This window comes from Eptesicus fuscus, chromosome 12, assembly GCF_027574615.1.
Source record: "Eptesicus fuscus isolate TK198812 chromosome 12, DD_ASM_mEF_20220401, whole genome shotgun sequence".
Lineage (NCBI taxonomy): Eukaryota > Metazoa > Chordata > Mammalia > Chiroptera > Vespertilionidae > Eptesicus > Eptesicus fuscus.
In genome coordinates, this window is record NC_072484.1 from 61,176,017 (window position 1) to 61,198,821 (window position 22,805).

Genomic DNA, 22,805 nt, shown 5'->3' on the forward strand with positions numbered 1-22,805 from the left:
CCCTTCCTTTCAAGGCTGAGACCCCAGCGCAGCCGGCAAGACCCGGCCTTTTAGGGCGCTGGCTGGCCCTCGCCCCGCCCCGCCCCTCTCCCCGGGAAGTCTCCGCCCCCTGGGCCCCAGCAGCCCTCGCGCGCCCTCGCGCGCCCCCGCGGCCTCGGCGTAGGGAGCGGCTCGCCGCCCCGGACGCTCTGGGCCTGGCTCCGGAGCGCGCACGCCGTGCGTCCCGGGCTCGCCGGGGATCCGCGCCGGGAGCTGCGGGGAAAGACTGACAGTTTGGTCCGCCATGTTCTTCACCGCGGCGTTACGGGCCCGGGCGGCTGGCCTCACCGCCCCGTGGGTAAGGAGGCTCGGGTTGAGCCCGGGCACCGGCGCCGCCCTTCTCCCTCTCTCCTCGCCTCTTTTGTCGGGAGCACCCGAGAGCCCTGCGCTCTGGACAAGCCTTCAGGCGGCGGCAAGGGCACTGCGGCCTTCGCCCTCTCCCCGGAGAGGTTGCTGCAGCGAGGAGCTCCGAGGGAGGGTCGGCAGATTGAACGGAGGCGGGTGCGTGGCCTCCTGTGCAGGACTGGGGAGTGTACGCCTGATTTTGTGAAGAGGAGGATGAAGGAGGGGCCGCTCGGCGTCCTGTTTTGTCCTGTTTCACTCGAGCGCCTGCGTCGGCCTGGTCCGTTTCCAGTGCCCGCGCTCCCGGAGGGGGCCGCTCGCACGGCGAGCCTAGTGACCTTGCGGCCGTCGGGTTGCATTGCTCTGGGGAGAACTCGGGGATTGCAGATCTGGCTTGCTTGGTGTAGGAGCGTCTCCTTAGGCCAAGAGAAGGGTGACCGCAGCGTTTTCTTTGGTGCCTTGCAAATCGGAAAAGTTCGCTGCGTCGTATCGAACGATGTGAAAGAACAGCAGCACAAACTCTGCACAGCAGGGTTTTTAGAGCCTGAATGGTCGTTTTGAGATCCAACCACATCTCATGTTAGGCAAAGAAATGGAATCTCGGAAAGGTTGAAGCCTTCCAGTTAACTTAAAAATGCAGATTCCGGAAATTATAAGAACAGGGCATTTACTGGAAAGAACGAAGCCTTTTTGTCTTTGCAGAAGAATAGAGGGGTTGAGTCAGTTCTCAGCCGAAGAGAGGGATAGAGAGGGTGCGCAGCGGTATAGAGTGAGTTCGGGGCGTTAGAGTTACACCAGCGTTTGGATGGTGACTTCACTGCGTTTTTCGCTTTGTGACTTTGGCTGTTACTTTTCTCAGTTTCCTCAGTTGTAAAATGGGAATATTGTAATTTGCAGAGTTTAGTCTTTTAGCAAACGTTTGTGGTCCTACTGTGGGTCATGCACTGATGGACTCCAGATAACAATGTGGGTAATAATGATAAGGTAACACTTGGCGACTACTTTCTATGTGCCAAGCACTGTGTTAAATATTGACATTCTAAATCTCGTTTGTGAGGTTGGTACTCTTATTCCCCCCCATTTCACATAATCAGATTTAGACAGTCCCTGTTTTTGTGGAGTTCATAGTCTTGTATAAGAGGAAAGACAATGCAAGAAAAGACTATTGATAGTTGGCAAGAAAAAGCTTGTCGGTATGAGAAGCACAAGCTGTGTTGCTGGACTCCATTGTTGGAGGTAAGGTGTTCAAGATGAAATGAGAGAGTTGGCAGGACCCAGATCTTGGAGCTCCTTGCGTGCTATCCTGAAGAATTTGACTTTATCATAGAGGCAGTGGAGAATCAGTGAAAGGTTTCAGAGGAGCAGAGGGACATGGTCAGGTTTCTGCGTTGGATGGATCACTGGATGGGACTGAAAGGGAAACAGGTTTGATGGGAGCCAGAGGCAGGGAGACTAGATTAGAGGCTCTTGCAGAACCCCAGGTGAGACTAATGAGGATCAGACCTTGTGTACCAGTAGAAAGGATATAGAGTACAGATAGATTTTAGTTTCTTCTGTTTTTGAGGGAAGAGGTTAGAGGGTGTAAATTGAAAAACTGTTAACTGAAAAAAACTTAAGGTAGTGGAAGAAAATAAATGTTTTTAAATATATATTTTTATTGATTTGAGGGAGGAAGGGAGAGGGAGAGAGAGAGAGATAGAAACATCAATGATGAGAATCATTGATGGGCTGTCTCTTACACGCCCCACACTGGGATGGAGCCTGCAACCTGGACATGTGCCCCGACCGGGAATCTAACTGTGACCTCCTGGTTCATAGGTCGATGCTCGACCACTGAGCCTCGCCAGCTGGGCAAATGAAATTGTTTTAGGTTAACTTCAGCAACTTTCTCTCTCTTTTTTTTATTAAGTAATCATTACCTGGTATGTAGTATGTGCCTAGTAAATATTTGTTGAGTTGATGAATAAGTTTAATTTTTTTGTTCATTTCCCCCTCAATTTTATTGAGAAAAAATTGACATACATTACTGTAGAAGTTTAAGGTGTACAGCATGATGGTGTGATTTACAAGTTTAATTTTTCAATTACACAAGTATAGTCCGAAAAATATTAGAATGGCAAATAGAATAAGCTCAAAAAATGAAAATCACCCATAGTCTCATCAACTTGGAAATTACCAAATGTTTAACATTTTGAAGTCTGCAATTAATAGAACTTAACAGAACTTAAGAAAAATCAGATGATATTGTTCACACAATTTTGTAGCCTGTTTTATTTCTCATAATACGTTTTGATCAGCTTTCCTTATCAGCAGACATTTTATATGGTCATTTTTAATGCTGCATAGCATTCATTCCATTGTATGTTCTATAATTTATATAACCAGGCCCATCTTCTAATATTTTACAAATAGTGGGATATCAGATGACCTAGGAAAATATGAATAAAGAGATTCCTAATGAAATTGCTTTCCTAAAAGAGAAACCTTTAAAGAAAGCATTTACATTTTCAAACCTTCTACATTGCTTATTCGATTATAATTTCTGCTTTATTAGCCAGCTGCTGTTTTCTTCAGCAACAGGCTTTTCAGCTCATCATTGCTTAAAAAATATCAAGAACTTAGTACTGTGTCTAGAATTGCTTGGAAGACACTACTTGTGTAATAACCTTGAGCCATATTTCTTAATCTCTTTGATCCTCATTTTATCTTCTGTAAAGTGCAGTAATAACTTATTGAGTTAGAATTGCCTAAAAATTATGAATTATGGATCAAGAATAGACTTATTTTCTTCTTTCCTTTAGTAACTGCATGTGGCTTTCTGTAATGTTGAAACTGCAGGAAGCCAACATCAACAGAAATTAATATAAATGTGAGAAGTCCGGTCAGAAAGCTGAATGGGCCTTTGAAATTCACGGAATATCTGTATTTTATTACCTGCTGCTGACTCAATGGCCGAAAGCAAACTCCTCCAACCTGATAATCTTACTGTTTACTAAACATTACCATTGATATGTCTGTTTGCATTCCTAAAAGGCAATTGTATATTCTAGTAAATAAAAAGCAGATGGGAACTTGGTCCCTCGAACCAAGTTCACAACTGGTTTCCCTCATAATTTCCAAATTTGTATTTCTTGTCTTGTGTATTAATTTGCTCGTCAGCCCTTTCTCCAGGTCTTTGAACCCAGGCCATGCTGGCCGTGGCCTCACATGACACCACTGTATACAGCTCATCACTGCCTCACACCCAAGCCAGTACTTAGTTTTGTAGGGGTGAGAGCGTTGTGGCATTTTCAGGGATTGTGTTTTTAGTTTTAGAATTTTCATGTTTCATTTTTATGGTTTCTATTTCTGTCTTTTCAGTCATTGATTATATTTTCCTTTATATCCTTAAGTGTAGTTGCAGCCGTTTTGAAATTGTTTGGTAATATCCATTGATTATGTTGAGTGATTTTTGGTTGTGGATGGTATGTCATAGAGGCTTTAGATTTTGTTAATTCCTCCAAAGAGTTGTTGTAGGCAGTTAATGTAATTGAACTCAAACTGCAATGCAACTCCCTTGAGGGCAGCAACTCAGATATTGGTTCAGTTCTTTTATCAGAACTGCTTGGAATCTGCCTCATGTGCATGGGGTCATCCACAGAATTTGAGGTTTCTCCTCTCTATTCCTTTTAGGAATTTCCCACTTTCCCATGCCTGTGATTGTCCCAAACGCACCTGTGTTTATTCATAACACTAGAGGCCTGGTGCACGAAATTCGTGCACTGCGGGGGGGGGGGGGTGTCCTTCAGCCCAGCCTGCACCCTCTCCAATCTGGGACCCCTCTGGGGATGTCCAACTGCCGGCTTAGGCCCAATCCCGGGATCAGGCCTAAACCAGCAGTCGGACATCCCTCTCACAATCCGGGACTGCTGGCTCCTAACCACTCACCTGCCTGATTGCCCCGAACTGCTTCTGCCTGCCAGCCTGATCACCCTCTAACCGCTCCCCTGCTGGCCCGATCACTCCCAACTGCCCTCCCCTGCCGGCCATCTTGTGACAATGTGGGGGCAGCCATCTTGTGGTGGCCATCTTGTGATGACATGGAGGCGGCCATCTCATGGCAGCCATCTTGTGATGCCATGGGAATGGCCATCTTGTGGTGGCCATCTTGTGATGATGTGGGGGCAGCCATCTTGTGATGTGAGGGTGTGAGAGTCAATTTGCATATTACCTCTTTATTATATAGGAGGATTAAGGTTGCAGGTTCTCTTAGGGGTTTAGTTCCCTGTATTAATGAGGGTCTGCCTTCAGGTTAAAAGATGTAAGGAAAAAACAATAACCCACTTCTCTTCTAAGTATAGGCTTCCCCTCCCTCCTGTGTCTGCATGCATTTTGTTTTTCTCCAGTGCCTTCAGAAAGTTTTTTGTTCTTTTATTTTTTTAAAGAAATATTTCATCCAGAGTTTGTAATCGTTACTCAGTGATTCGGACTGATAATATCTATTCAAGTACACTAGAAGTAGAACCTTTGGTGGTGGCATTTTTTTTTTCTCTAAATTTTAAGTTTTATAGAATGAAATGCTCTCGTTCCATTAGAGATTTATTTTTTATATATTGCTTTTTTTAATTTACTTTCATTGTTGAGAGTATTACAGATGTCCCCCATTTTGCCCCCCTCCACCTGGCTCCCACCCCACCCCAGGCCTTCATCGCACTATTGTCTGTGTCCATGGGCTACTAGTATGTATATATGCATATAAGTTCTTTAGTTAATCCCCCCACAGCACCACTGTCTTCCCCGCTTCCCTCTGAGATCTGTGAATCTGTTCCATGCTTCCATGTCTCTAGACCTATTTGTTGATTTTTAAACCTGATTTTTGCAATGTCCCAAGGTTTCTCCATTTTGCCTTAAAGATTCTAAAGTTCTTAAAATTAAAAAGAAAAAAAAGCATTTGTGTTAGTTTTCTATTGCTGCTGTAACAAATTACCAAAAGCTTGGTGAGATAACACTACACAACTTTACTGTCTTATGATTCTGTAGGTTAAAAGTCTGACATGGTCTAAAATCAAGGTACACTTCTTTCTGGAGACTCCAGGGGAGAATTTGTTTTATTAGCTTTTCCAGCTTCTAGAAGCTGTTGTTATTTGTTGGATGATCACCCTCTTCCATCTTCAAAGCCAGCAAGGGCCGAGGAGTTTCTCATGTCATGTCATGTCACATCATTCTGACCTTGCTTCTGCCATTTGTCACATCCTTTTCTGACATTGCTTCCTCTTCCAAATTATAAGGGCCCTGTGATTACCTTGGACTCTGATGATCCAGAATGATCTCCCTATTTTAAGGTGAACTGATTAGCAACCTTAATTCCATCTCTTTTGCTGTGTATATTAACATATTGACAGCTTCCCAGAATTAGGACATGGGTATCTTTGAGGCATTATTATTCTGCCTAACACAGCCTTAAACAATTTATTTTTTCAGCCTTAAACAATTTAGGGGAAAGAGAAAATGACAAATTTTTAAGTATTCAGTAAGGTTCAGTAGGCCATTTTTGGCATACTACAAATTCAGATCTTTCTATTGGATGTGTGAACGCAGTCTCCATTTCAAATATATAAATCGCTGAACTTCCCTTCTCTTTAGCACTCTTTAGTATCAGTCCAGTACATTTGGTAATAAATTGTAGGTTCATTTACCATGTTGGTCTGGTTTTCCATTGGGAAACCTTGACTCACCACTTTTGGAGTCAAGTCAGAAAGCATGTCATAAATCAGGAAATTTCTTTCAGTAAACATTAAGGACTAGGTTCAAACACTTTTTGCTTTGCCTTGTTGGGGGAGAAGGAAAGCAACTTCATAAGTGGGATACTTTGCTGGGTGTTATCCCATTTTGTAGGTGAGAATCTGAAGATGCCCAGGCAAATGTGCCCAAAATTACATAGAATAAGCCTGAACTGGGTTTGTTTGCAAGTCTTATTTAAAAACAATTTTTTTAAAACCTACCTTTCTGAAATTGCTCAACTTTACTGAGGAAAGTTGGTGTGTATAGTGAAGATTTAAATTTAATGGGTGCTATAAAGTGATTTCACTTTGCTTAGGGAAAAGAGACTGTGGTTCAGGGGCCTTAGAGAGATAGAGGAGGAGGTTAACCTTGGTCATGATGGATGAGGGAGGTATAGGGTGACATAATGTTGCCGGTGCAGGTACAGGTAGCTCCATGTACAAGGACAGTGAATGTGAGAGAACATGACACTATGGACAAGGAATAACCTGCTGTGGGAGGTGAGACTGGAATAGGTCACAGAGTAGAGGCCTTTGGTATGTCATACCACAGAGTTTAGATTTTATTCTGTCGGCAGTGAATGATTTTAGATTGATTCCCCACCACTGCCACCTCCTTCTCCCCCATCATAATTTTAGGACAAAAATCTCTGGAGATGTGGAGAAGGGTGAGATTGGAAGGCAGGAGACCAGTTAGAAGGCTATTGGGGTAATCTAGGAGGGAAATGAAGAGTTTGAACTGGGGATAGTTGTAAGAAACATGAAGTAGTATGAAAAACAGAATTTGAAAGTTGTTTGGGTAGAATGGGTAGGACTTGGTGACTGTCTAAATGACAGAGAGTAAGTGAGAGAGAAGGGGATCGTGGAATGTTTTCATGATCATAGTTTAAGCCTGTAATGACTGTCTACAGTTGAATTACCATAGGTTAAAAGCAATATTTTGTTAAATCCTTTTTTAAGCAAGGTGAAGCATAATTTTTTAAAAGTTGTCATGAGTAGCAAATTGACATAAAGATAGGAAACAAAATGTAATCATAATATGTCATTTCTCTGCATGAAAAAGTAATAGGTTTCCTTGCGGATCGATATAGTAGGCAAACGTATTTGAAAATTTCAGAGGTGAAAAGGTGCAGAACTTACCCATTTGTAGAAGTATATGACAAATTTATGAATCCTTTCTGTAGAGAAGCAGTTATTTGGGATAAAACTGCAGAAGTACATAGCTATGATGGCTAATAAATTTAACTTTATCAGGAACAGTTAAATCACTACCTTTACTTCTATTATGTTTGCCTTGTTTGAATTGTCCAACTCTTCGCCAGTTCCATGCCTGGTAATCCAATGTTCTACCATCTGTGTTTAGTAGAACTCAGAAATTGGAGGATTTCTGAACCATAGTTGAATTGCTTTTGGGGAGAGTGTGTGTTGGGTGGGGGAGAGGTGGAGAAGGTAGAAATGATAGTAGAAGCAACAGAGCAAAGAGAAATGAAATGCAAAGAAGAGGGGATTCAAATGGGTTTCTTCCCAAACAATTGAGTATGGTCAGTCTATATAGCATCCATCATAAGCAGCTTTCTGAAACGTTTTATGGCTGGAGTTTCTAAACTAATTTAGTAAAGAATTAAAAAGGAGGATGCAGTTGACTCATTAATACAGAGTATATGACTCATTTGTACAGAATGAAAACATGTTTATGAATATCCACACTAAATAAATGAAAGCTTGCCTCCAACTTTATTCACACAAAAGTGAAAGGATGTAAGTTAATGGTATAATAACTCTTCAAATGTATGCTAACGGAGTGTTGTAGAAAGGACACATGGCTGGGTTTGATCCTGGCTCTTCCACTAACTCTTATGTGTGACCTTAGGCAAGTTAATAACCTTACCTTTGGAACTCTGCTTTTTATACCTCTCCTAAAATAGAATGGGCAGGGTGTAGTGTAGTAGACTATAACTCTTAAGATCTTTTACTTCTGTAAGTTGATTCTGTTGTTTTTAGTTATGGATCATAAAGTATTTCTATATGAAAAATTTCTTAAGGCTTGTGATTTACAAAATTTTCTTAAAATTTTAGGGAAGACATATAAGGAATTTGCATAAGACAGCTGTGCAAAATGGAGCTGGAGGAGCCTTATTTGTGGTAAGTAATTACTTAGATTTCTTCAGAATGAAAAGACTTGAAAATTTGGGTAACTTTGTTATAATAATCCAAAATATTTTAAATAGCCATGTCTTTGGTATATCCTGGCCATTGTGGGAATTTAAATATAGATAATTGAATTCACTATTTTTCAAAAGGTATGTGGTTCCAGCTCAACCTCTCGAGTTTAAATTGGTACCAGAGCAAACCTGAGAATAAGAATTTAGATTATTATTTGGTGAAATTATTATGAATGAGCCCTAACCCAATTTCACACTTTGAATTCTTAAAACTCAGTCATGTTGGTTCACTGAAGATTCTGAGGCTGCAACTTGGGGAATCCCAAAATAGCACTAGTTTGAAATTTACAGATTTTAGTAATAGAGTGAATACATTGGTAGTTCGCCTTTGTATTTTTGGTTCCCAGGGTTAATAGGTAAAGGTCAATGAACTCCCCAGCTTAGTTGCACAATTTATAAAATACAAGATAATGTATCCCTCTTCTCTGGCAAAGGTACAGTGTTCAGGAATTAATCTGGTGTTGTTTAAAGGCAATTTACTGGACTAGTATGATTTAGAGTTAGTGGTATAGTCTTGTAAACTGAGTTATTCCCAGGCTGAATCTTAATGTTAGTTGGCATACTATCGATAAGTAGATTTCTGCTTTATATTTTATCATCTTTGTCTAAAGACATATCAAATATGCCATGTGTTTGAGATCTTTGTTCAGAGTTTTCATTTTCTTTTTTCTTGTGTGTCTTTGAAAAAGATCTGAGAGTTAACGTATTAAGAGATTCAGTTCTGTGTTCACCTTACGTACAAAACATTAATCATTGTAAGTGTTAATCTTAGTGTGACTCATTTGATTTCCTGTTGACATGCCATTTCTTGTCAGTTTTTAAAGAGGGCTTGCTCTTTTATGGAGAAAAATATATAGCTTCTTGCTGTTGGCTAGTTTCTGTTACAGAAAACTAGCTGTTGGCTAGCTTCTGTTATGTGGAGAAGAGATGGTGCTTTTGTACCTTCCCTAAAGTAAGTGAATCCCTTTGACAATTTGATACACTCTCTTTGGAAAAATACACATAAGTTCACACTGAAAATTCTGTCTTCATAAGGCTTCCAATAATTAGTAATGTTTTGGTAATTACATTTGAAGATCCTATCTTCTAATCAAGTTGGATAACCCTTTGTTTTTTTTGGTCCTAAAGCTACTTCTCTTAAACCATTAAATGGTAATTTCTAAAATTGTCTGAAATTTTGAATTCTGCTAACATTAACTTGGGTAATCATACTCATCACATGTGTATTTACTAATTAGTTTAGCCATTCTTTTTTTATGCAAGGATAAAATAATTTGTATTGTGTTGAAAATAAAGCGAGGAGATTAAATTAGCAACAGTAATGTGCAAAATTATTCACACTTTCGAGGAATTTTGATCATTTTGGAAAATATTTTTTTCCTTTTGTATAGCACAGAGATACTCCTGAGAATAACCCAGATACTCCATTTGATTTCACACCAGAAAACTATAAGGTACGTTAAATTAATGTTATAATTAATGATACAAAATATTTAGTATCTTCCAGAGATATAAAAACGGATGCTTTTCCTTTGATACAGAGGATAGAGGCAATTGTAAAAAACTATCCAGAAGGGCATAAAGCCGCAGCTGTGCTTCCAGTCTTAGATTTGGCCCAAAGACAGAATGGATGGCTGCCTATCTCTGCTATGAACAAGGTATTGAATTCATTTTTGCCTTAGTTCAAAAAAAAAGGAGAGATTGTGTATGAACTTTCTTGTATAGAAATTCCTCTGACATTCATTAATATCAAAATATAAGAGTTGTAAGTCTTTTAATTATTTATGTTTTCTCAAATTACATATGTTTTTGTTGGTTCCCTTAGTAACACAGAGAACTGAAAAAGTAGAGTTTTTTATCCTTCTAAGAAATAATAAAAGCATTATAATGAGGTTTTCTTTTTTCCCCTCTTTTTGGTCATAATACAGATTAAAGATCCCAAATGTGTATAATTTGCTGTCAAGATATTTTGAAAATTAATGTACTGTTTAAACACCAGAATTAAAGAAAAAAGGATCTGCTCATAGCTAATGGTGAATCTTTATAATATTTTTATCTTTGGTAACAGGCTTTAACAAAAACCTATACAATATATGATATACGACACTTGATTGTGGCACCTTGGAATCAGCAACCCATAGAAATGTTATGAGTGACCCATTTAAATGAAGTTAGTCTATTCATACATATTCAAGATTTTGGTTTTTTAACTAATTGTATTTTCAGTACTAATCCAAATATCAAGTTTATTCCTATTCTATTAATATAACTACATTTGTGTGGTATTATGTTAAAGTGTATAGTTTACAAAGTGCTATACAAAACCATATATTTGATTCTTATGAGAATCACAAAACTAATAAGCAAGTGTGATATAATGGAAAATATATTTGACTTTAAGTTAAAATGTCATTTTTCTCTGGACATACTTCCTCAACTGCAATGAAGATTTTGAACTATGTAGCTATTTTCTAAGTGTTGTTATGATTTCTAAATGATAAGAGCTGGGAACTACTTCTAATTCTTTACATTTTCTACTTGCAGGGATTCTGCTCTACTTTATTTCTCTTTTCAGTTTTTAAGTTTTATTTGGTCTGTTAGGCTACCATTGTCATCTTTCTTGGAGAGTAGGAATGTCCTCAATTTATCTAATGGAATCCCAAATGAAAATTTTTTATTTAGCTCATTTATCTCTTACTTGCTTTGTATAGTACCCTAACACTGTTGTGGACCCTTAGTATTTTTTTGACTATGAAAAAAATCATATAAAGAAAGTTTGGTTGGTACCATACTTAGTAAACATAGCCAGTTGTATGTTTGTTTTTTTCCTTCAATTGATCACATATTTCTTTGGGGGGGGTTATAAATAACTTATAGTGGTTTCTATATTATAATAGCCAACTTTATAAATAATGATTGAGGTATGTTTTTAAATCATAGATACTTTTTAGCAAAAATGTATTATTTTTTTTTAATAATGACAAGCTTGTTGAAAGTCTTGCGGCATGGCAAATTTAGTAGAGCAAAATAAAATAAATGAGAAACTGATGTGAGGACATTTCAAGAAATACTGTCCTATCCTGTTTCAAATTGGATGTGTATGTGTAAAAGCAGGAAATTGCATATAAAGAATAGGATCAAGATTCTTTCCACTTTATAGTTGAGACTTTTAATATTACTGTTTCTCTCTGACCCCAAAGAAAAGTCCAACCTTACAACAATAACAGAATCCAGAAACTCACACGTTAGTTCCTTAACCATCACTATGGTGCACAGTAGCAGCGCCAGGGAAGTTTTTTCATCAGGGCCTTACTCCCAGTGGTAGGGCTCCAGTACATGCATTTTCAGGCTTCAGCATGTTTATTTTGAGAGAGCTCCCCAGATTTAGAGGTACATGCCTGGTTTCGTATCACCAAATTAATCTTTTCACAGGTGAGCTGTGTTTAAATGTCTTCTGAGAGCACATCAGAAATGCAATTTAACAAACTCTTCTTTCATGTCAAAACGAGAATATATACATAATTTTTAAGAATATCAGATATCAAATCTTAAGACCTGATCAGTTAATAATACTAGATCACCCAGAAAGTTGTAGCTAGGATTATAGTCATGATAGGCTATGTGTGGACCAGCCCTAGCAAATAGCTAAAAAACCTGTTTTCTCTAACAGACTTGCCCTCACCAAGAGAGTTGTGCTCAAATATTGAATCCCTTGGTCCTGAACACCCCCCATCCCCACACCCCTTCACTCACCACCTCCCCACCTCTCCACTCCTTCCCCAATATATCAAAACAAGTATTTTCTGTAAATTCTTTGATGTGAAAGATTGGGAAGTACTAGTCCAGAAGATCCATTGGAAATAATAAGGTTTGCTTGTTCTGAAGGGGCGTGTGTGTGTGTGTGTGTGTGTGTGTGTGTGTGTGTGTGTAAATAAGTATGTAGATATGTAAACTAATAAGGGCTGGTAGGTAAGCTTTGATTCTCAACTTTTTCTGTCCCCATACCATTTGCACACACTATACCTCACCAGTTACATCAAGGCCTTTTTAAAAAATTGGTGAAAGGTTGAAAATATAATTTAACTTATTATGGTTTGGTTAACAAATTTTTGCTATTTAGAAATTTTAAATTACAAAATATTCGAGTTGAATGGTCAAACTAGAAATTCTTAATGAGAGGCTTAAAAATTTAGAGAAAAAGACCCTTTTGCAGAGAGAAGGGCTGAGATCACCAATAATTAGCCTCTGGGCTCTGTGTAGTGTAAGTGTAAGATGTCTTTAAAAATTAAAGGATTTATACCTTGCAGATACCAAATACAGGTATATTTTCTGCTTTTGAAGAACTTTTCTGTTTTTACCAAATTGCAGCAGTATCAAAATATGCTTTTAACCAAGCTCAATAATTAAACCTTATAATTATGTGTTTTTTTAAATTTCCTACTATTTTTAGGTTGCAGAAGTTTTACAAGTACCTCCAATGAGAGTATATGAAGTAGCAACTTTTTATACAATGTATAATCGAAAGCCAGTTGGAAAGTATCACATTCAGATCTGCACTACGACACCTTGCATGCTTCGAAACTCTGACAGCATACTGGAGGCCATTCAGAAAAAGCTTGGTATGGGATACATTATACTTATAACTTTTATGAAAATTATAATTGTCTTTCTAGAGTTGATCAATTTCTACCTAACTTTTCCAACTTTTGTCATCTTATGGGATCTTATTGGATCGCTACTTCATGAGTAAATTTTGTCTTACTGTTTGTCTACATTTATTTCTTATTTTGTACTCTTAGTTCTCAGCCTCAAAGTTGAATTTTCATCTTATCTTTTTCTAGTCATTAAGTATGTTGGAAAAGCTAGGAATTTTAAAGTTCTCATTATTTACAAAGTAAGTTTCATTGTGTAATAATAGCATGTGGTATGTAAAAAGTGACTATCTTATCCTTAGGTTCTTTCAAATTAGCCTTTGGACAAATAAAATAGTAAGAATGTGTCAGGAAGAGAAATTTGAAACGGGGTTTTATTATAGTAGCATATACAGAATTGAAAGGGCATTTTCCATACAAAACTATCATTGCTGCACATATAACTATACATAAGTAAGTAAAGTAAAAGAGGTTTTTTTAAAAATTTTTGTTACTGAATATAAAGTACTTGGATGTGGTAAAATTTGAGCAGTATTGAAGTATATAAAACAGAAATCTGAACTCTGTCCATAATCCTACCCCCCATCTTCAAGATACAAATTCTGATAATAGTTGAATAGTTTTAGGTTTTATATTGTTTTCATTATTAAATACATAAATGTAATGTGTCTGTGTTTGCTTTTTGTACTTTTTTTGACTACAGCATAATATGTATGTCTGCCTCATATTTCTATTATTACTTGTTATTTTGCAGTTACTTTTATGTATATTCCTCTTTGTATACCTGCTGTATACTGAGATTATTTACAGGAAGTAGAATTGCTGTGTCAGATTTTGACAAAATGCCTTCTCCAAAGATATTAGAGTAATTGTTTTCCTCTCATTCTATTTTTAAGTTTATTCTTGTGATCCTTATCCGAGAATATTTTCCCATTGATTTTTAGAGAGAATGGAAGAGAGAGGGAAAGACAGAGAGAAATATGGATTTGAGAGAAACACATTGATTGGTTGCCTCCTGCACCCCAACCAGGGCCCGGGCTGAGGAGGAACTTGCAACCAAGGTACATGCCCTTGACCAAAATCAAACCTAGGAACCTTCAGTCCACAGGCCAATGCTCTATCCACTGAACCAAACCAGCCAGGGTGTCACATTCTTAATGATGTTTGATATTAGCAGTTTTCTGAGTCTTCACCAATCTTTTAATATGATTTTAGTAGGTTAATTATCATAGTCACAATGAAAATTGTACTGTAGGTTGCACTGATATTTGACAACAAACACTGGAGATGAGTCCTCTGAAATTTGATTGTTTTTAAAGGAATGAGTTCACTTAAGAAATCCTTGAATTTTCTAGTATAATTATGCAGGCTTGTTTTGTTTAAGAAATTTAGTGCTCTTAAATATTTTTTGTATACCTCTATAATATGTCGTTGGTTTTCTTTTCTTTTTTTTCTTAAATCATATTGTTATTAAAATATAACCTGGGGTTGGGGGCAGGGGTGGGCTGGAGGGGGTCAATGGGGGGAAAAGGGGGACTTATGTAATACTTTGAACAATAAAGAATTATTTATAAATTTTTAAAAAACTGGAAAAAATATAACCTGGTCCTTACAGTGATCATTTATATTTTTAGGAATAAAGGTTGGAGAGACTACACCTGACAAACTTTTCACTCTTATAGAGGTGGAATGTTTAGGGGCCTGTGTAAATGCACCAATGGTTCAAATAAATGACAACTACTATGTGAGTATTTCACTTACTATGAATTAAAATTGTATGATGTCATGTTTAAAATACTTGTTTTCCCGTCCTGTAATGGTTTCTAAATTATGTATTTAGAAAAAACTGTTGGCATAAATATCCAGGTATTTTTTTGTTTCTTTCTTTCTTGGTTTCCTACTCATAAAAATGTCATAGGAATAGAAAACCTTTCATAAAAATGTCAGTTTTAGATTCCACGTTATTGCCCATCAGATGGTTTTTTAAAAATTATCTTTAAATATTTTTGCATTTAAGTCTTGGAGGTAATGATATATTTTTAAAACTTTTAAATTATGAAAAATTTAATAATTTATATACAAATACAAAAAATAACTATCAAGATTTAACTGATAATACTTCCCATACTTCAGGAAATTATTTTTATCCTTATTATTATTTGTACGATTAACCTACAGATGCAAGTAAACCATTCTCATTACCACCAAAAATCCTATTCCTTTCCATTCATTCCCAGAGGTAACCACTATCATAAATTTAGTGTATATTCTTCCTGTACATGTTTTTAAAGACTTTTTTTTTTTAAATACATTTTATTGATTTTTTACAGAGAGGAAGAGAGAGGGATAGAGATTTAGAAACATCGATGAGAGAGAAACACTGATCAGCTGCCTCTTGCACACCCCCTACTGGGGATGTACCCGCAACCAAGGTACATGCTCTTGACCGAAATCGAACCTGGGACCCTTGAGTCCGAAGGCCGACGCTCTATCCACTGAGCCAAACCGGTTTCGGCATCTTCCTGTACATGTTTTTAAATTTTTTAAATATATGTATAAGTCACACTAATAATGTAATACTATATTGCTTTTTCTAACAATTTTATAGAGATGGTATCATACCTCTCTTTTAGTACTGTTTTAGCCAGATCTCACAAGTTTTGATAAGTAATATTTTCTTCATTTAGTTCTAAATATTTTTAAATTTGCATTTTTTCCTTAAACATGTTTTTAATATCCAAGTGGATGGAGTCTAGTTATCTTTTTTTAATTGCCTGCTACCCTAATTATATCATGGTTTTCATTTATAATATCTTGTTAGCTCATACTTCTTAGAAATTTGTTTATGGAAATTATTTGAGACCTATATTAAAGGTGGATTCTTCGAGAAGAGATTTGCTTTGCTACTCTCTTGCTCTTGAAAATGCCCAAAAGAGAGCCCCTCTCTTTACACCCTTCCCTCAGCCCTCAATGTGTAAGATTCAAGCTAGCAGATTTTTTAGGGACAGTTTAATTTCTGTTTACACTTATATTGAGGGTATAGCTTTTTGGGGTCTTAACTTCATGTGATTTAGATGTTTCTTGTGACCTGGGGCTTTGTCCCTTGCCCCTCCAGACCAGTGATTTTCAACCTTTTTCATCTCATAGCACACTAATTACTAAAATTCTGCGGTGTACCAAAAAATATATTTTCTTGCCAATCTGACAAAAAAAAAAAAAAAAGGATATAGCTGATTCATTCACACCGGACGGCTTTCGTTGTATTGGCTGTTGTCACTTTTTTTTTTTATTTGACAACCTAAGGGAAAAGAGTTCAGTGCCCCTGACTAAGTAGTCAGGTGTTGCATGTTTTAAAAAATTCTTGTGGCACACCAGTTGAAAATTGCTGCTCTAGACTATGAAATCCTGAAGCCAAATTTGCTTGGTGTTCCACTTCTCTACCTGAATTTTCTTTGAGTTTTTGGTTTCTGGGTATTTCTTTGTCAGTATATTGATGAAATTTAAAAGCACCTGTAGTTGTTACAACAGGAAGTTCAATCAGGATAGTTATTATGCCATAATGCCTGAAATGGATATGTATAACTTTTTTAATGAAGATGGAATTATATTTCTTTGGCCTTTTAGATTTCTAGGGTGTTTTCATTCCCTATAGTGATTTTCTTCATTTTAATTATGAGTGATTTAAATTTCTTCTTCATTTCCCCTACTTTAAAAAAGTCCTTAAAAAATATGGCAACAACTTTCTCTTTTCCAACATTCTGCAATTTATTCATAATAATGAGGATCTTGATTTAAGCAAGAATTAGAGTGGCAAGGCTTTCTTTAAAGCATAATAAGTCTAAAAATGGTAGCCCATGGACTTACCCAAGAGTTAAAGATTCTTTCAGTTAGTATAGTCTTTGGCAAGGCAGTTAATAACTTTTATGCATCTCAGTTGATGAGTGGATAAAATTAAAAAGTCACATAAACTTGGATTGGGTCCTACCTAGGGAAAACACAGTTACCACATTTTGATGATGGTTAGATAGATTTGAATATGGACTTGACATTTGATTTTATTAAAGGAATTATTGTCAGTTAATTAGGTGCGGTAATGGCATTATGTTATTTAAGAAAATTTTCTTATTCTTAGGAAATGGCCTCCTGAAGTATTAGGGATGAAGTGTTATGATGTCTGCAACTTGCTTTCAAATGGTATAGCCCCAAAGCATGTGTGTACATAATGCAAATATGGCAAATTAAAAATTGTTCAGTCTAAGTGGTAGGGATATGGTATTCACGTATAGTTTTCAAATTCTCATAATAAAGATTTGGGGGAGGAATAAAATCAATAGATAATTAAAAGATGTATTCTCGCTGTGAAGTTCTTAACATCTGTTAAACCCTAAGCAGTTTCAAAGCAGCTTTTTATTTTCATAAATGATTCATTATTCAACAAATATTAAAGGCAATTTTTGACTAGGCACTGGAAATATAGTATTGAATCATGAAAATTTCTCTAGCATTTTCTCAAGTAGGTTTACAAATGAAGAAACAGACTTAGGGAGGCTAAGTAACTTGTCTAAGATTACTAGGTGGTACTGCAAAACATTTTGTTAAATACTGAACAGTTTTAGAGGGGGAGAATGGTTATAATGTAGTTGAGATAGTTTTCTCCTAGTTTAATCTTGCCATTCTGTTTGACTGTCTTTTGATTAAACCTAGGTTGCAGCAACTAGGCATACGAGTGTGCATGTGTTTGTGTTTTATTTCTATTTTTTATTTTAAATAACAACCCTTTCTTAAGTCGAATATTTTACACAAGTGTAGTATATAAAATATAGAGCTGTTCTAGTTGAAATGGGGTTTTGAGGGTCAGGATCATTACCATAAATGTGTCAAAAATAAGGTGTTTTTTGTTTGTTTTTTTACCTTTCTCTTTGAAAATTAAATGAATTTTGAAATGGTAAAATTCACTTGGGAAAAGAAGATATCCCTAGGATATTAGATCTTTAGGTTAGGGATAGATATTAGTCATCTACTTTTAAGTTACTATGCCTGCTGGTGCTGTTTTATTTACTACTAGAGGCCTGGTGCACGAAATTTGGGCAAGGGTAGGCCTTCGAAGCCCTGGCTGCCTCACGGCCATGCCCCCCTCCCGCACCTGCCTCGGCCTGGCACTGCCTGCATCCGTGGCCACACACCTTCAGTTCTCCAGTTCTGCAGAGCCCCCTGATAATCACCCCACAGGGGGTGGCCTGGGCCTCACTCTTTGGGGCAATCTGGGAGAGTCCCCCCCCCCCGCCCATCAATCGCCCCCTGGCCGGTGGCCTGGGCCTCCCTCTGCGGGGCAATTGTGGGGCGATAGCAGCCCCCCGACCAATAGCATCGCACCCGCCTTGGCTGGCCTGGTGCCAGTGTGTGTCATAGAGTGGTCGTCCAGATGGTCATTCTGCTGTTCAGTCGTTCGGTCGATGTGCATGTTACACTTTTATTATTACAGATGTGCTGCCTCAGCATTTGTTGAGCATGTGCCATAGATAGCACTGTTCTGTTTTATAGATTTTCTCATTTAATTCTCAAGTAGGTTTACAAATGAAGAAACAAACTTAGGGAGGCTAAGTAACTTGTCTGAGATTACTAGCAAGTAAGTGATAGGGTGAGGACTCAAATGCAGAACTGTTTCACTCCAAAGCACTACTCTATTGCTAAAGATAGCTGCAGCTCTTAATACATATTGCATTTAGCAGTATATACTATATGTAGAAGTTATTCCATTGCTGCTGTCTTGGTAACTAACTTGTAAGTTGAGAAAGACAAACAATAAACTAAATGATATTAGAGATTTGCACAGATTTCAAGTAGAAAGTAATTTTAAAAAATAATATATTTTTATTGATTTCAGAGAGGAAGGGACAGGGAGAGAGAGATAGAAATATCAATGATGAGAGAGAATCATTGATTGGCTGCCTCCTGCATGCCCCCCACTGGGGATTGAGCCCGCAATTCAGGCATGTGACCTTGACTGGAATCGAATCTGGGACCCTTCAGTCCGCAGGCTGATGCTCTATCCACTTAGCCAAAGCAGCTAGGGCGAAAGTAATTTTAATATTTATTTTATAGGAGGATCTGACGCCTAAGGATATTGAAGAAATTATTGATGAGCTCAAGGCTGGCAAAATGCCAAAACCTGGGCCAAGGTATGCTTTTATTTTTATATAATAAATTTTAATGGTTTAACCTAAATTAGTCTTTCATATAAACTGATGGTAAGACAACACTTGCTTTATTTTGACATTATAAACAAATATTTGTTTGCTGAGATCGTTCTTATTTTAAGTTAAAGTATTGAAAATAACTTCTAAACTTGTTTTCAAATTATTATTAAATAGAAGTTTATTTTTCAGTATGGATTAGCTAAAAATAATTTTGAATCCAATTTGAATTCTTCGTGTTTAGTTTTATAAAGACATCTTAAATTTTGCAGAATTCTGCGGGATGCAGAATATTTTAGATGTAAAAGATATATAGGTAGGCTATAAAGTATATATAAAAATATATAGGTGGTGGCCAATGAATAACTCTAGACAGTAAAGTCATTTTTTGTTTTTTTAATAATAAAAGTAGGGACAGTGGTGAGAGCTTTTTATGGAATATGCCCGCCCTCGCCTTTCCCTAACCTCTTCCCTCAGGTACATTTTCCTTCCCTTTTTCCTAAGCTCCAAGGGCCCTTTTTATGCCTAGGTAATCTGTTTTCTGAGCTCATTTCTTCTATGGCTCACTTCTACCTCTGTGACTTACTAAATAAACTTTCTCTTATCTTATCTAATAATAGAGTAACATGTAAATTACCATCACTCCGCTACGCCCACGATTGGGCGGCGGGAGGCTGGGGGGCGGGACTCAGGGTGGCCTATCTGGCCATTGAGAGGCACGGATCCGCTGCCACTGAGGGGGGCTACCCTGCTGTTGAGAGGCGCAGGGGGCGGGACTCCCGCCCCCTGTGCCTCTCAATGGCCAGATCCGCGGCCGCTGAGGGGGCCTGCTGCAAACACCCAGCTGCGCCTCTCAACGGCAGGGTAGCCAGGTGTCTGTGGCAGCCCCCCTCAGCGACCACTGAGAGGCGCAGGGGGCAGAAGTCCCGCCCCCTGCGCCTCTCAACAGCAGGGTAGCCCCCCTCAGTGGCCGCGGACCATCAAAAGTGGTGCCGGAGCAGACAGGCACCCAGCTCCACGCGAAAGCATGTAGGGGACCCTACACGTGCATGATTCAATCATGCACTGGGCCTCTAGTTTTTATATATAAATATAAATATATGTACGTATATATATATATAAAATCAAGTTTTCTAGAACGCAAATGAGTTAAAATGATGAATGTACAAATAGTGTTGGAATGGCTAAAAATCAGATTTACCTTTTGAATTGTGATGAAGAGAACAGGGTAATTAGTGGATGAGATTTTAATCATAAATTATCAGGAAAACAATTTTTTGTTTTTTATTAAGTGAAAATCCTAATGTAAATTGTAACTGTCAGGTGAATGGATAGGGCTTAGATCACTGCCTTTATTTGTGTTCTGAGGAATGTTTCCAAATAAAATGAGGAAAGTTACGACTAGTAGATTAAACCAAGTTTGTAGGCTTTTCTGGAAGATTTTACAGCCTTTATAACATTTTAATATGTCTTTTGTGAATGGTAGGGGAAGGAGAACATTTGTAGGCAGACATAAGAACCCCTGGGGCTCTGTTTTTCCCCTCAAGTATGTCATGGAACTGTCATTTCATAGAACAAACTTTAGGAATCTGGACCAGGTTATTCTTAAAATAACTTTCTTCTATAAAATTCTATAATCCTGTGAAGAACTCAGGCAGTATACATAATTAATTCTTCCATTTATTGTCCCAGAAACTTTCGTTTTTTTATAATCTTCTTAAATTGGTCCTTTGTGTTGGATAAAGAGCTTAAACCTAAGAGGGAACCTAGTAAAAGAGCAGCAGGTGTACCTGTGTGACTAGTTAACATAAAAAAATTACAAAGCCAAGTATTGTTTTTATTAAAGCTAAATGTCATTTTGCCATTTACCCTGAAAGTTTCAGGCTTTGACAGTACACAGTGTCTGCTTTTTGATCTGGTTTTCATAGTAAGTTATAATGCAAATATACCAATTTCTGACTTTGTAGCCATTCCTCATTATAATACTCTACTTAGCTACTTGCATTATGTAATGTACTAGTAATAGCTAGAAAGATCTTATAAATGATTGTGGTATCACTTTTCTGTCCTCTCAATAAAAAATTATTTCCTAGGACTCTAAAACAGACTTATAAGATTGATGACAGAATGCAAAGGGCAAAGCCAGAGGGAGTAAAAAGAAGTAAATTGAACAAATTCTTCAGCTAAAATATATGGGAGGAACAAAGTAAATGAACAAAGCTAGGGAATAGGAGGGGTGAAATGGTAGGTGCTGAGCTGGGCTCTAGCAACAGAGGCTAGACAGGGCAGAGGTTGAGCCAATACCTGGGAAAGTATGTGTGTGGGTGAAACAAAAACCAGACAGGTTCTTCTACCTCTGTGTTGCTTTTCTTCACAGATTCCTATATAAGTACCTGTTCTTGTTTCCTTTCTGGCTATTAGCAACCCTGGTCTGGGTCCTGTTTTTTTGAAAAATTATTACTATTATGGCCTAAAAACATAAATACAAATAGATTTTGTTTTTACTACTTCTAAGAGACATCCCTCCCAAATCTTCAAATTCCTCAAGGAATCCAGTTTCTGTTTAAAGTATAATATATAAGTGTGTATTCCCTCTGTTCACAATGACAGATCTTATTCTAAATAAAATCCAAATATAAAAGATGTAGTGTCTGGATTATTAAAACATGATTTTTTAAAGTGTCCTCTGGGTTAAGTTATTTTCCTGTAGTTAAGCTCTGATACTGGGGCACTTGCTGAATTCCCCAATACTTGGTTTCTGTATAAAATAAGGCCAGTAATCACTTATCTCATGGCATTGTTGAGATTAAAGAAGCTAATAATGTATATACACTGCTCAATAAATGGGAGCTAGTATTAGGTTATTTTTATATTTTTCATATTTATATAGTGAGTTTTGATATTTGATATGTCAGTTTTCATGTTTAACTTTACGGAGAGAAAATCTTGCAGCAGTTGAAATGTTTGGATTAAATAATCTATGCTAGTTATTAGGTGGAAAATAGTTACTTAACTGGGCTGTTGTGAGGTAACAGATATAATTTTTTAAGTAAAAATTTATAAATAGTAATAATTAATAGTCAATTTAATGTTAACTTTTCTTTTCAGGAGTGGACGCTTCTCTTGTGAGCCAGCTGGGGGTCTTACCTCTTTGACCGAACCACCCAAAGGACCTGGTTTTGGTGTACAAGCAGGCCTTTAATTTATATTCAACTGTAAATATGTCACTGGAGAAATAAAATATGAATTCCTATCTACATAAATTTTTAATATTTATTTCAACCTGTGTACACCTTGGTGGTAACTTAGCAACTTATAGCTCTATAAGTACCATGTCAAAACTTCATAGCTCCATTTTTTTTTTTTTTTAAATCCTCACTTGAGAATATGTTTCCATTGATTTGAGAAAGAGAGAGAGAGAAACATTGATTGGTTGCCTCCACCTTTTGGTGTCTGAGACAACACTCCAACGTACTGAGCCACATCGGCCAGGGCTTCAGAGCTCCATTTTAAAGTCTTCTGCTAGCTTTGGCTAACTATGAAGATATTATTCCATAATCTAGTTAACAGTAACTCCAAACACACCACTCCCGCCTC

At 37.4% G+C, this 22,805-nt stretch overlaps 1 protein-coding gene across 3 annotated transcripts; it reads left to right on the top strand.

Moving 5' to 3' along the window:
- The first annotated feature begins 135 nt into the window (after positions 1-135).
- On the top strand, positions 136-22,471 carry NDUFV2 (NADH:ubiquinone oxidoreductase core subunit V2). Of its 3 annotated transcripts, none has more exons than XM_008159852.3 (8): positions 136-337; positions 8,217-8,282; positions 9,754-9,816; positions 9,904-10,020; positions 12,813-12,981; positions 14,649-14,758; positions 19,117-19,193; positions 22,317-22,471. In XM_008159852.3, exons 1-8 carry the CDS (start codon positions 284-286, stop codon positions 22,408-22,410), a joined length of 750 nt encoding a protein of 249 aa, XP_008158074.2. In that variant the 5' UTR covers positions 136-283; the 3' UTR covers positions 22,411-22,471. The 3 variants fall into 3 exon arrangements, with proteins under 3 accessions (XP_008158074.2, XP_054579875.1, XP_054579874.1); XM_054723899.1 differs by lacking the exon at positions 136-337 and adding an exon at positions 962-1,150; XM_054723900.1 differs by lacking the exons at positions 136-337; positions 9,904-10,020 and adding an exon at positions 947-1,150.
- Positions 22,472-22,805: the final 334 nt, after the last annotated feature.